This window comes from Dendrobates tinctorius, unplaced genomic scaffold (assembly GCF_039654945.1).
Source record: "Dendrobates tinctorius isolate UK_male_01 unplaced genomic scaffold, ASM3965494v1 ptg000003l, whole genome shotgun sequence".
Classification (NCBI taxonomy): domain Eukaryota; kingdom Metazoa; phylum Chordata; class Amphibia; order Anura; family Dendrobatidae; genus Dendrobates; species Dendrobates tinctorius.
This window is the reverse complement of record NW_027361671.1, coordinates 19,732,319-19,746,316: the sequence shown is the minus strand read 5'-3', so window position 1 is coordinate 19,746,316 and position 13,998 is coordinate 19,732,319. Positions and strand designations below refer to the sequence as shown.

The 13,998-nt window shown below is 41.7% G+C and overlaps 1 protein-coding gene across 1 annotated transcript in view; it reads right to left on the bottom strand.

Moving 5' to 3' along the window:
• The window catches only part of ADGRV1 (adhesion G protein-coupled receptor V1), a 732,030-nt gene that overhangs the window by 678,109 nt on the left and 39,923 nt on the right, over positions 1–13,998 (bottom strand). Inside the window, exons 3-4 of the mRNA XM_073580638.1 lie at positions 7,571–7,755; positions 1,621–1,770 (exon numbers count right to left, since the gene is read on the bottom strand). Coding sequence (XP_073436739.1) covers positions 1,621–1,770; positions 7,571–7,755 — 335 coding nt within the window. The remainder of the gene's footprint in view (positions 1–1,620; positions 1,771–7,570; positions 7,756–13,998) is intronic.

Genomic DNA, 13,998 nt, shown 5'->3' with positions numbered 1-13,998 from the left:
CATTCTTTCTTTAACCGTACTGAAAAAACACTGATGGTAAACACATTGATTTCACACAGATGACACACTGATGACACACAGGTGACACGCTGATGACACAGTGATAACACAGGTGACACATAGGTGACAGAGATGACACACTGATGACACACAGGTGACATAATGATGACATACAGATGACACACAGATTACACACTGATGGCGCAGAGGTGATGCATAGGTGACATAGAGATGACACAATGATGACAAACAGGTGACACATAGGTGACATAATGATGACATACAGATGACAAACTGATGACATACAGGTGACACACTGATGCCACACAGGTGACGCATAGGTGACATAATAATGACATACAGATGACACACGGATGACACAATGATGACAAACAGGTGACACACAGGTGACACAATGATGACACATAGGTGACACAATGATGACAAAGATGACACACAGGTGACACACAGATGATGCATAGATGACATAATGATGACATACAGATGACAAACTGATGACACGGATGACATGATTACACATAGATGACACACAGATGACACACAGGTGACGCATAGGTGACACACTGATGACACACACTGATGACACTTGGATGACAAATGGATGACACACAGACACACAGATGGAAAACACTGATAACACCGATACCGTTTTTTCACATACATTTTTATACGGACATGTGAAGGGGGCCATAAAGGGTTAAGCATGTGCCATTTTTCTGCAGTGCCATGCCAAGATAATGTATCTATGCACCTTTTCACATGCAACAGAAAATTTCCACTTTAATTTTTGTTGCTGCTACAGATAATAATCTGCTGCAGAAATAAGAAGCCCATTACTTATTTCCATGGATTCTGCACAGAAAAAAGGAGGATTAGCTCTTCTAAATAACAATAGGGCTAATCTCTCGGCAGATCTGAGGTCCTTAATACTATGGGCAGCAGATATGTTGGGGTCGTCCAGAGCTGCAGTGAGGTCCCATAATCGATCAATCAACGGCTAAATCCTGTATTCCGAGGACATGCATTTTTATTAAGCTTTCTATTCATTTCAATAATAAACCCTGTTGATGTTTATGCAACATTTTTTTCTCTAATGAGGTGTTAAAAATTCTGCAGCAAAAAAAAAAATATGAAGTGACGTGCCTCTTCTTTGATATAGATTCCACATCAAAGTTGACACTAAAGTCAACAGGCTTAAAAAAAAAAACTTCAAAAACCGCATTCATTCCTGACATGGATTTCTCTTGATGAAACTCCATGTGCACATACCCCTTTGGGGACCGGACAAAGGCGGAAACCGTACTGGATATTAATCAGCAGCCATTTTTATCACAGCCCCAGAAATATATATTTATCATATTATTCTACAATAATTGCTCCAAAGACGGAGATAAGCTGCCGTTTGATGAGAGATTGGAGGCACTTTAGAAATTCCAGGGACGCAAAGTTTAATAACTGTTATATCTCTAACAACCTACATGTAAATGTTGATCTTTGTGTGCTGATAGCCCCCGGTGTCAGCAGACCGCTTTATAGCTTCTCCTCTCCTTGGCTGCATGTGCCAAGTATGACTCAACGTATTACGGTATTTCTACTAACCTGTAATATCAGAAGGAAATGAAATAACTCGTCCGCCTCGGGCAAGTCATCATCGCATACAGATATGTAGACAGTCCGATTTCTCTCCCAGTCGGGTATGAATGCAGCAGTAGCAATTGCTATAAAGTCTCCAGTATTCTCTTCTTGTAGCTATACATAAGGAAAAGAAATGTGCTTACACGGAGACGCATAGTAGTCACAATAGCTTATAATATAAGACACAGATGGAAAAGAAGGATCACCTCAAATCTGCACCCTGGTCGCAATGTGGCCACGTGTGTGAATACAGCCCTAGGTCTGTAGTCCACAGAGACTTTCTGTTGGCGCTACTGATTAATTTCAACTATTGATAAAAAAAACTGCAGTGATTAAAGGGGACTTTTCAAGTTTTCCCTTGAGTAGCTGACAGCTCTGTAATTTTCCTATTTCCCGGTTCCTGGGGGCAGGCATTCCTCCTTGAGTGGCGGTTTTCATCAGCAGCAGAGCAGTCGCATTAGCAGAACTTGCTATGTGCCCACGTTGCGTGTTAAAACAAACACTGAAAACCGGACTCCTTCCCAGAAATTGCGCGATTTCACAGCGATTTTACCGCGATTCTGTTCGCGATTTTGCCGCGATTTTCTCAAGCACTTTCCAAGCGATTTGAAGCATCGCTTGGAAAGTGATTGACAGGTTGGTCACACTCGTCACACATAGTGTTTGACGAGTGTGACCAGCTTTTTACTATTGAGGCCACCTATGCGGCTTCAATAGTAAAAGAATGTTAAAAATTATAAAAAAATAAAAAAATCGGGGTATATTTACCTTCTTGCGTCCCGCGCTGCATTCCCGGGCCTCAGCGTTCCCAGTAATGCCTTGCGAGACCTGTGATGACGTTGGTCTCCCGTTACTACAGCGATCTCGCGAGACTACGTCATCACTGGACCGTGCCGCAAGGCATTACTGGGAACGCTTAGGCCGGGAATGCAGCGCGGGATGTCGGAAGGTAAATATACCCCGATTTTTTATTTTTTATTCTTTTTTTTACAGGGGTATGGTACCCAGGGCCTGGAGGACAGTCTCCTCTCCTCCACACCGTGGGTACCAACCGCACGAGATGCTTAACTTCCCGTATGGTGGGCATAGCCACATGCGGGAAGTAAGCGATTCTCATGCATTCCTATGAGTACGGAATCGCGGCAATTCTTTGCGATTCCGCACAAAAGAATGACCATGCCGCTATGCGATTCTGCTGCGGAAAAAAGCGCAGCATTAGCACAGCATGTGTGGAATGCCATAGGAATGCATGGGGGGCGTTCTGTACAAGATTTTTAAACATTTTCGCAGCGTTTTCGAGCCGAAAATTGCGGCAAAAATGCTTAAAAATCGCTACGTGGGCACACAGCCGTACTGTGATTTAGGCTATGTGCCCACGCTAGCGTTTTTAAACGCTCAGGAAAAGGATCCCCTTTCCCAGAAAACGCGTGGAAAAAGACGCTTTTTTTGATACGCGATTTCTGGGAACATTGGGGATGGCTAAAAACGCTCAGCTATGCGGAAAATAATGTGCATGCTGCGTTTTTAGCCGCTAAGCGATTCCTGAGCGGTTAAAAACGCATGCATTGGCACAAAAAGCCAAAAACGCATGCAAATGAATTAGAAGCATCTTGTAAGCATTTCTGCAGCGTCTGAGCCGGCAAAAACGCTGCGAAAGTGCTTACAAAAACGCAACGTGGGCACACAGCCTTAGAGTTCTACTGTAACACATTCTGCTCTCAGTGGTTTGTAACTATACTGTTATCACTGAATTTTGAGCACGTGCAGGGTTCAGGAAAGTTAGAGCTGTGATTAGAAGAACTGCTCTGGCAACTGCTGATGGTGGGAGCTGGTCTTTTTGCACGATTTATAACAGCAGCTTGTCAGGAGCTGAAAGGTTGAGGAAAGGAAGGTGAGCAGCGATCTACTATGTAGAAAGGGACCGAATGGAGAGAGGTGGATGATATCTTAGGAGTTATCTTCCCTCCTGGAATGTAACTTCTCGCACAGTCAGCCCGGCTCTGGTTACCGAGCTCCTTGGAAACAAGCTGTACACTATCTAGGAAAAAAGCTCTCATAGCAGGAAAATGACAACAGAGTGAAAATTTACAAACTTGCTAATTTAATCCATTTAATAATATGAAATTATCTTACATGGATCATAATTATTGGTTAATTAATGTAAAAAATTATCTAAAATTTATGTGATTTAAATTAGAGCAAGGCACATTTTTTCCATGTTCAGGAAGGGGGCATGACCTTTCAGAAAGTGGATATTAACTTCTGTAGATTGTGATCCCGTGTGCCCTAATTGTACCAAAAAAGTGTTGCAACTTTGTGGACCAAAGTAAGACAACTAAAAACGATGAAAACTTAGGGGGAAATTAATTATAAGAGGAATTTTTGAAGACAGTATTGTCTGCGACTGCGTATGTTTGTTGCACCAAATTTATCAAAGTGACATTCAGTATTTGATACATTTGGATGTAACACTTCTGTCCAGAATTGATTTTTTCACATGTCCATAATGTTATAAAATTTGCAACTTTTTAAAGCCAAAAAATGGCATATCATGGATAATTTCTCCCTTTAGACCAAACATTCTAAAGATACGCCAAGTTGCAATTTTAAGATTGTTTTTTTTAAGTCTGCATTTAGAAGAGACAGCATTCTGTCAGTCCGTGGAAATCAAACTGCACTCAGATGACATCCAAGTGCAGTCCGATGTTTCCTATGGATTCACTGACTTTCATGGCCAAGTGCGATCCAATAATGGATCCAATTTGGTCAGAGGAAAAATTTGGACACGTGCAATGCTTCATAGAATAACACTGGACTGAGTGCGATCTGGCGAGTTGCCGGATTGCGCTCGGACTGAAAATGTGGTTATGTGCACGAGCCCTTAGGTCAGTTTCTTAGAAACACATTACAGTTATAAGTCCTGATACGACCACAGGTCTAATGATTTAGACTGATCTCTACATCTCTATTCTAGAGTACATATGCGCCTAAAAACATGTCTGCATAGTTTGATGATTGTTAAATGGTTGCACTGTTATGCAGGTACACAATAATTTTAACTGTAAAACCAAGTGGCCATAAAAGAGTTATTTCCATTTTCACAAAAGCATATTCTAGGATAGTCAGGTACAATCATTTATGAATATAATTACTGCTTACAAACTCCTTACTAGTGGCATACATAGAATATAATATTTGGAAGGGTCATAGAAGAGCACATCTCACAGCTTTGCAGCCCTTACAAAGTCATTTTACAACTATTGAAGCCCCGATATGCCCCTCTCATTGCCCCCATAAAGTAGGATGCCAACAAAAGTGCCACAATTTGATCCCCCCACAGTGAATTCCTCCATAGCACTCTTTACACACAGTAAGGTGACCCTACTGTACCCCCGGCAAGGCATGGTGACCCCAACACTGTATGATGCCAACACTGTGACCAGAACACAGCCCTCCAAACAGTATAATGGACTCAACACAGCCTTCCTTACAATATAATGGCACCAAAACAACCCTGCACACAGTATGACAACCTCAACACATCCTCCACACAGTATGATGGTCACAACACAACCCTCCACACTGTATGATGGCCCCACCAGCGCACTAAACAGTATAATGGCCCCTACACAACGCTCCAAACAGCATCATGACCCCCAAACAGCCCTCCAAACAGCATAATGGCCCCACACAGGGGTAGCGACACAGTATGATAGACAGAAACCTTCACACTGTATGATTGCTTGCATACAGTATAATGGCCGTACTAACCCTCCACACAGTATAATGGCACCCAAAATGGCCTTCCAGCAGTATAATAGGCACTCACATAGCCCTGCAAACAGTATAATGGCCCCCCATAAAGCCCTGCAAACAGTATAATGGCCACCAGATAGCCCTCCATAAAGTATAAAGGCTCCCACATAGCCCTCAACATATTACAATGGCCCCACACATAGCCTTCTAATTATATAATGGCCCCCACATAGTCCTCCAAATATAATGGCCCCCACATAGCCTTCCATATAGTATAATGGGCCCCATATAGCCTTCCAGCACGGTGGCTCAGTGGTTAGGGTTCGAATCCCACCAAGGACAACATCTGCAAGGAGTTTGTATGTTCTCCCCGTGTTTGCGTGGGTTTCCTCCGGGTACTCCGGTTTCCTCCCACACTCCAAAGACATACTGATAGGGAATTTAGATTGTGAGCCTCATCGGGGACAGTGATGAGAATGTATGCAAACTGTAAAGCGCTGCGGAATATGTTAGCGCTATATAAAAATAAAGATTATTATTATTATTCCATATACTATAAAGGCCCCCAAATAGCCCTCCAAATGAACCCCACACTGCCGTCAATATAGTATAATGGGCCCCACATTGCCCTCTATGTTAATATGAGCCCCCATTGCCCTCCATATAGTATATTGCACCCCATTACACTTCAAATAGTATAATATGCCTCCATATAGTATAATGCTACCCCATTGCCCTTCATATAGTATAATGCGGTCCCACTGCCCTCCATATAGTAAATGCGCCACCACTGCCCTACATATAGTATAATGCGACCCCAATGCACTTCATACAGTATAATGAACTTCCATTTAATATAATGGGCCTCCATATAGTATAATGCAGAACACAATGTAGTCATTGATTTAAAAAAAAAAATACTCACCTTCTTTCTGTCCCTTGCTTCTACGGTCTCCTCAGTGTGTGATCTTAAGTGCTGCATATCTCCACACAGAGGGCATCATGTAGTGATGTCATTGCTCTCGCTGCACGGAGACATCAGATATCAGACGTCGAGGGAGAATGATGGGGAAGGGAGAGGATGGCTTCCCTCCTCCATCATTGCTTTCAGCTCTATTGGCATCCAGATCTTTTCCTGTTTTTAAACAGTGCTTACAAGCTCAATGGAAAAGAGCTTGAAAGCACTGTGCATGTTCTGCTGTCTAGTGGTGGTTGGTCGCCAAGGCAACGGGATGTAAACAAAAGGGTTAATATCTCAAGAACAGATGAAAATTGTCATAAACAGTAAATTGTACAAATTGCTTGTATTTACAATCACTACTCTGACCACATCCATTTATAAAGATGGGAATAACAATTTAATAATCATGTTTGCAGCTGAAATGTGATGTCCATGATGTCCCCACGTAGAGAAATACTGTGTTTTTAATGTTTCCATTGCTTATGCAAATAACCTGCTGCATTTAAAGGAGTTGTCCATGACCATGGCCATGTTCTTAACAACTACCTGCCTGTGAGTTCTTAGGGCCATATTAAAAAAAATTAAATCGTCCTTGCTAACCCCTCTAAAGGGAACCTGTAATGTCAAAAAACACTATTAATCGCGCTCTAAAGCTGTACATTCACTTCACCGACACCCCAGCTACTGGGAGGAAATGAACTTTATTCCTCCCAGCAACGTACAGCTTTCAGTCACAGAAGCACACAGCTTCTGTGACTTGAAAGGACATAGTGAGCGGCGCCCTGGCTCTGACTGACACCCGGCTCAGCTGTAAATCAGTGTGTAGAAAACCTAGATGATGATGACAGCTCTTAGGTTATATTGCTGTAATGAGCCAATAAGGGCTTAATTATGTATTTAACCTAAAAATAAGTGATATGTTAATACTGATTAAATAGAGATTAGTGGCGCTGGCCTGCTTCAGCAGAGATTATACCAATTTACTGCAATAAATTGCAGACACATTTCCTGCACTTTCAGCATTAGAAGCGCTATACGGTAATGCTTGGAAAAATAAATGTGCACAGTCACAGAAAATGAAATTTAAAAAGTCAGACTGGTAATTGTATCCATATTTAATAATATACATAATTATCACTTATTACAAATAAATGCTATAATCTGCACACATTATGCAATAGCACTATATTCTCTTACCAGGACGATAGCAGTGATGTTAACAGGGGCTCCCGTCCTTTCAATCACCAGACGTATGACTGTAGTCGCAGTTTCATTTACAAAAAATTCAGTTTGTCCAGCAAATTGCACTTGTGTTTCTCCTGATATAACCCTGACTAATAATGCTAAGAAGATAAGTGCAGAGGAAGGAACAGAGGGCATCCCTGTAAGGAAAAGAAAACAGACTTTGAAAACTTTAATTTTAAACTAGAGTAAGTGGGTATCAAACCAAATGTCTCAAACCCTATATGATCTTGGAAATGACAGTATGGCGGAGGCAAAACTGTAACGTGTCGTGTGGCAGCAGTTGTCCGACAAGTTGCGCAACCAAAAACATTTGTGCGATTTTCTTCTGCGACATGAGGCTGCAATGACTATTTTAGAGCTGGGCAGCACGGTGGCTCAGTGGTTAGCGCTGCAGCCTTGCAGCGCTGGGGTCCTGGGTTCGAATCCCACCAAGGACAACATCTGCAAGGAGTTTGTATGTTCTCCCTGTGTTTGCGTGGGTTTCCTCCGGGTACTCCAGTTTCCTCCCACACTCCAAAGACATACTGATAGGGAATTTAGATTGTGAGCCTCATCGGGGACAGTGATGAAAATGTATGCAAACTGTAAAGCGCTGCGGAATATGTTAGCGCTATATAAAGATTATTAGCTGTGATTTTGCTTAAAAAAAGCCATTTCACCAAAAAATTACATGCAAATGACAGTCACATGCGACTTGTATGAAGTCTTTGGCAACTGAGTCATATGCAACTTGTGACCACGGCAGAGAACAGAACACATTTGGAAACATGTGACTACGTGTTACAGTCGCTTTAGGTCACTGGTCACAATTAGAGTTGAGCGATACCGTCCGATACTTCAAAGTATAGTATCGGATGGTATCGGCCGATCTTTAAAAAAAGTATCGGTATCGCCGATTCCGATACCGGAAGTCCCATTCAAGTCTATGGGACTTCCGGTATCGGAATAAGTAAAACCCTTTCCTGCCCTTGTACAGCCTCTCTGGGGTCTGTACGGGCCTTTCGGGGGGCTGTGCCGGCCTGCCAGGGGGTCTGTGCAGGCTCCGGTGGTCTGTGCCGGCCTGCCGGTGGTCTGTGCAGGCTCCGGGGGGCTGTGCCGGCCTGCCGGGGGGCTGTGCCGGCCTGCCGGGGGGCTGTGCAGGCTCCGGGGGGCTGTGCCGGCCTGCCGGGGGGCTGTGCCTGCCTGCCGGGGGGCTGTGCCGGCCTGCCGGTGGTCTGTGCAGGCTCCGGGGGTCTGTGCAGGCATCGTCCGATGGGACTACAAGTCCCATCGGGCGATGCCTGCTACCATGACAGTGATTGACACATTAGCCAATGATGGGACAGTAGTAGTCCCATCATCCGGCTAATGTGTTAATTGTAAAAAAAAAAAAAAAAAAATTACATGCTACATACATACAACATGCATACTACATACATGCTACATTCATACTACATACTACATACATGCTACATTCATACTACATAAATACTACATGCAACATACATACTACATATATACTACATGCATGCTACATACATACTGCATGCTACATACATACCACATATATACTACATACATACTACATGCATGCTACATGCTACATACATAACACATATATACTACATGCATGCTACATACATACTACATGCTACATACTACATATATACTACATGCATGCTACATACTACATGCTACATACATACTACATATATACTACATGCATGCTACATACATACTACATGCTACATACATACTACATATATACTACATGCATGCTACATACATACTGCATGCTACATACATACCACATATATACTACATACATACTACATGCATGCTACATGCTACATACATAACACATATATACTACATGCATGCTACATACATACTACATGCTACATACTAAATATATACTACATGCATGCTACATACTACATGCTACATACATACTACATATATACTACATGCATGCTACATACATACTGCATGCTACATGCATGCTACATACATACTACATACATACTACATGCTACATACATACTACATATATACTACATACATACTACATGCATGCTACATGCATGCTACATACATACCACATACATAACACATATATACTACATGCATGCTACATACATACTACATGCTACATACATACCATATACATACTACATGCATGCTACATACATACTACATGCTACATACATACTACATACATACTACATGCATGCTACATACATACTACATGCTACATACATACTACATGCTACATACATACTACATATATACTACATGCATGCTACATACATACTACATGCTACATACATACTACATATATACTACATGCATGCTACATACTACATGCTACATACATACTACATACATACTACATGCATGCTACATACATACTTCATGCATGCTACATACATACTACATGCTACATACATACCACATACATACTACATATATACTACATGCATGCTACATACATACTGCATGCTACACAGCAATGGCATAAAGTGAGACTAGGGACTTTTTTTTTTTAAGTGGCGGAGGAATACAGTGCGGAAGGATACCTACCTTCCGTCATTGGATTCCTGCAGCCCGTAGAGAACGGCAGCATCATCTGATGCTGCAGTTCTCTACCCAAGATCGTCGTGGGACACACTCGTGGACTGCTTCGGATCGTGTGTGAGTATTTTTGTGGTTTGTTATGTTAATATTTATTCCGGAAAAGACAATGGCTTCGGGGAACAATGTGACAAGTATTGGTAAGTATGTTACTCTATGTTATATGTACTGTATGTCTATGTATGTATTGTATGAATGTATTGTATGTATGTAGTATATATGTGGTATGTATGTAGCATGTAGTATGTATGTAGTATGTATGTAGCATGCATGTAGCATGTAGTATGTATGTAGCATGCATGTAGTATATATGTAGTATGTATGTAGTATGTATGTGGTATGTATGTAGCATGTAGTATGTATGTAGCATGCATGTAGTATATATGTAGTATGTATGTAGCATGTAGTATGTATGTAGTATGTATGTAGTATGTATGTGGTATGTATGTAGCATGTAGTATGTATGTAGCATGCATGTAGTATATATGTAGTATGTATGTAGCATGTAGTATGCATGTAGTATGTATGTAGTATGTATGTGGTATGTATGTAGCATGTAGTATGTATGTAGCATGCATGTAGTATATATGTAGTATGTAGTATGTATGTAGTATGTATGTGGTATGTATGTAGCATGTAGTATGTATGTAGCATGCATGTAGCATGCATGTAGCATGCATGTAGTATGTATGTAGCATGCATGTAGTATGTATGTAGCATGCATGTAGTATGTATGTAGTATGTATGTAGCATGCAGTATGTATGTAGCATGCATGTAGTATATATGTAGTATGTAGTATGTATGTAGCATGCATGTAGTATGTATGTAGCATGTATGTAGTATGTATGTAGTATATATGTAGTATGTATGTAGTATATATGTAGTATGTATGTAGCATGCATGTAGTATGTATGTAGCATGTAGTATGTATGTAGCATGCATGTAGTATGTATGTAGCATGTATGTAGTATGTATGTAGTATATATGTAGTATGTATGTAGCATGTAGTATGTATGTAGCATGCATGTAGTATGTATGTAGTATTTTTTTTTTTTTTTTTTAACATTTAACACATTAGCCGGATGATGGGACTACTACTGTCCCATCATTGGCTAATGTGTCAATCACTGTCATGGTAGCAGGCATCGCCCGATGGGACTTGTAGTCCCATCGGACGATGCTTGCACAGACCCCCGGACATCAGCACAGCCCCCCGGCAGGCCGGCACAGCCCCCCGGCAGGCCGGTACAGACCCCCACAGGGTGCACAGACCACCGGCAGGCCGGCACAGCCCCCCGGCAGGCCGGTACAGACCCCGGGCAGTCCACACAGCCCCCCGGCAGGCCGGCACAGCCCCCCGGCAGGCCGGCAGAGACCCCCGGAAGGCCCGAAATGACGGCGCATCATGATGCGCACACACCGCGCATCATGATGACGTCAGGCCGTCAATCAACTGAACTTCCGATTCCGATGCCGAATTCCGATATTGAAAAAGTATCGGAAGTCGGTATCGGAATTCCGATACAGCAAGTATCGGCCGATACCCGATACTTGCGGTATCGGAATGCTCAACACTAGTCACAATGCAAACCCATAAGAAAGTATTAGATGTGCATATGCCACAACAAAAACAAAAGGATCAGTCGTGTCAAACAAAGCCTGATTGTAAAGCTTTTTATACCCATGTAGTGTTTGACCAGTAATCAGTCAATGTCTGCTGGCTTCTCACTTCCCAGTTAAATGGACAGGTCTCTCCTTAGTTATGTATAGTAAGAGAACTGTCAATCAGGCTGAAAAGCACCCCCCACCACGATGATTAGTCTCATGGCTCGTTTTTACATGGTGCAGTTTTTTTTTAGAGTAAACATAGATGTCTGCAAACAGGGCGTCTGTGCCCAATGCGCCTGTACCTGATGCGCATGTCTGCGATGTGCCTGTCCCAGATGTGCCTGTCCCTGATGCTCATGTCCGCGATGCGCCTGTCCCCGATGCGCATGTCCGCGATGCGCATGTCCCCGATGTGCCTGTCCCTGATGCTCATGTCCGCGATGCGCTTGTCCCCGATGTACAGGTACCCGATGCGCATGTCCGGATTGCACCTGTCCCCGATGAGCCTGTCCCTGATGCTCATGTCCACGATGTGCCTGTGCCTGATGCGCCTGTCCCCGATGCACATGTCCACGATGCGCCTGTCCCCGATGCACATGTTCATGATGCGCCTGTCCCTGATGCACCAGTGATTTTCAGAATGAATCAGCTGACAGGCTCCCTTTTGGATATATGCTTGTGGAGTCCTTTTGCTGAGTTTTCGGGGCAGAAACTCTACATTTTTGAGTAGTTTTGACCCATAAACTCTTTGACAAACTCTGTGTACACATAACTTTAAAGGGGTTGTCCACTACTAGGACAGCCCCTTCTTAAACTAAATGCTCTTATAAAAGACTCCTCAAAAAATTGTGTGTGCACATACCATAAAACTGTCCATTATTTAGTATGGCTTAATGCTTAAATTTGCATGCACAGAATCTTGCTCTGAATCTCAAGAGCCCAGTACTTAATGCAACCAATATATAAAACATTCTCACGAAAGAAAACCCAGTGCCTACAATAACGCCATCTAAAAGTGATAGAGCAGTAGCAATAAGTAGATATAGATAGACTTTGGGTGTACTTACTACTATATGTGCCGGTGGCTTCCCTGAGTCAGCAGAGCAAGTAATTAATACCAGCCACAGAACCTTTTCCAGGGATGCTAACAATGTCTTATGTTACAAGTCTTCTATTTCTAAGACTAATGGATGTTGAAGACTATGCAATTACCGTACTACTCCTGTTCTAAGAGAGGTTTCATAATTATTATCAATAATTCAGTAAAACCTTCTCCTTCTTAGCGGCCACTCATGGTCTCTGCATTCACATTTTATGCTTGGAGGTTTGCAGCTCAATTATATAATTAGGAGTTAATATTACAATTTATTTGTATAAATTCATTTATATAATCGAGTATTTCTGGCAGGGTATGGTTCATGGGATCAGACATTTGTAGGTACATATTTAATCCCAATCAATATATATGGCAATTTATGCCAGGCCATGAACAACCATAAGGTAGAGTTTTCTTAATGAAACTACATGAATGTATAAGGAGTTTGCCAGAATAATAATTTCATGTTATATATGATATTATTTAGACTAAGGATAAACCAAAGACCGCTCAATTACAGCATAAAATATTATCTTTCCGTTTCAGGGTTGATGATAGGTATTGTAATTTAATATAGGCTCTTGCATGCGGAGATGAAAAGGCAAATGAGAAGCGATGCCTAGGGCAGGAAGACAAAAGAGACAATATATTTAGTGCCTGGTAAGTAATTGGGATTTGACCACTGTAGTCAATATAGGCAAGAACATATTATACTTCATGTTAGTGGTAAAATGTCTTCAATATGACTTGCATTTATTTATGAAAAAAACATAAATTTGGCAAAAAAAATTAAATTTTGCAATTTTCAAACATTAAATTTTTGTGCCCTTAAATCAGAGAGCCATATCGCACAAAATAGTTAATAAATAATATTTCCCACATATCTTCTTTACATCAGCACAGTTTTGGAAACGTTATAAGGGTTAAAATTTGACGAGTGATTTCTCATCATTCCAACAAAATTTGCAAAACCATTTTTTTAGGGACCACCTCATATTTGAAGTGAGTTTGGGGGGTCAATATAACAGCAAATACCCAAAAGTGGCACCATTCTTAAAACTG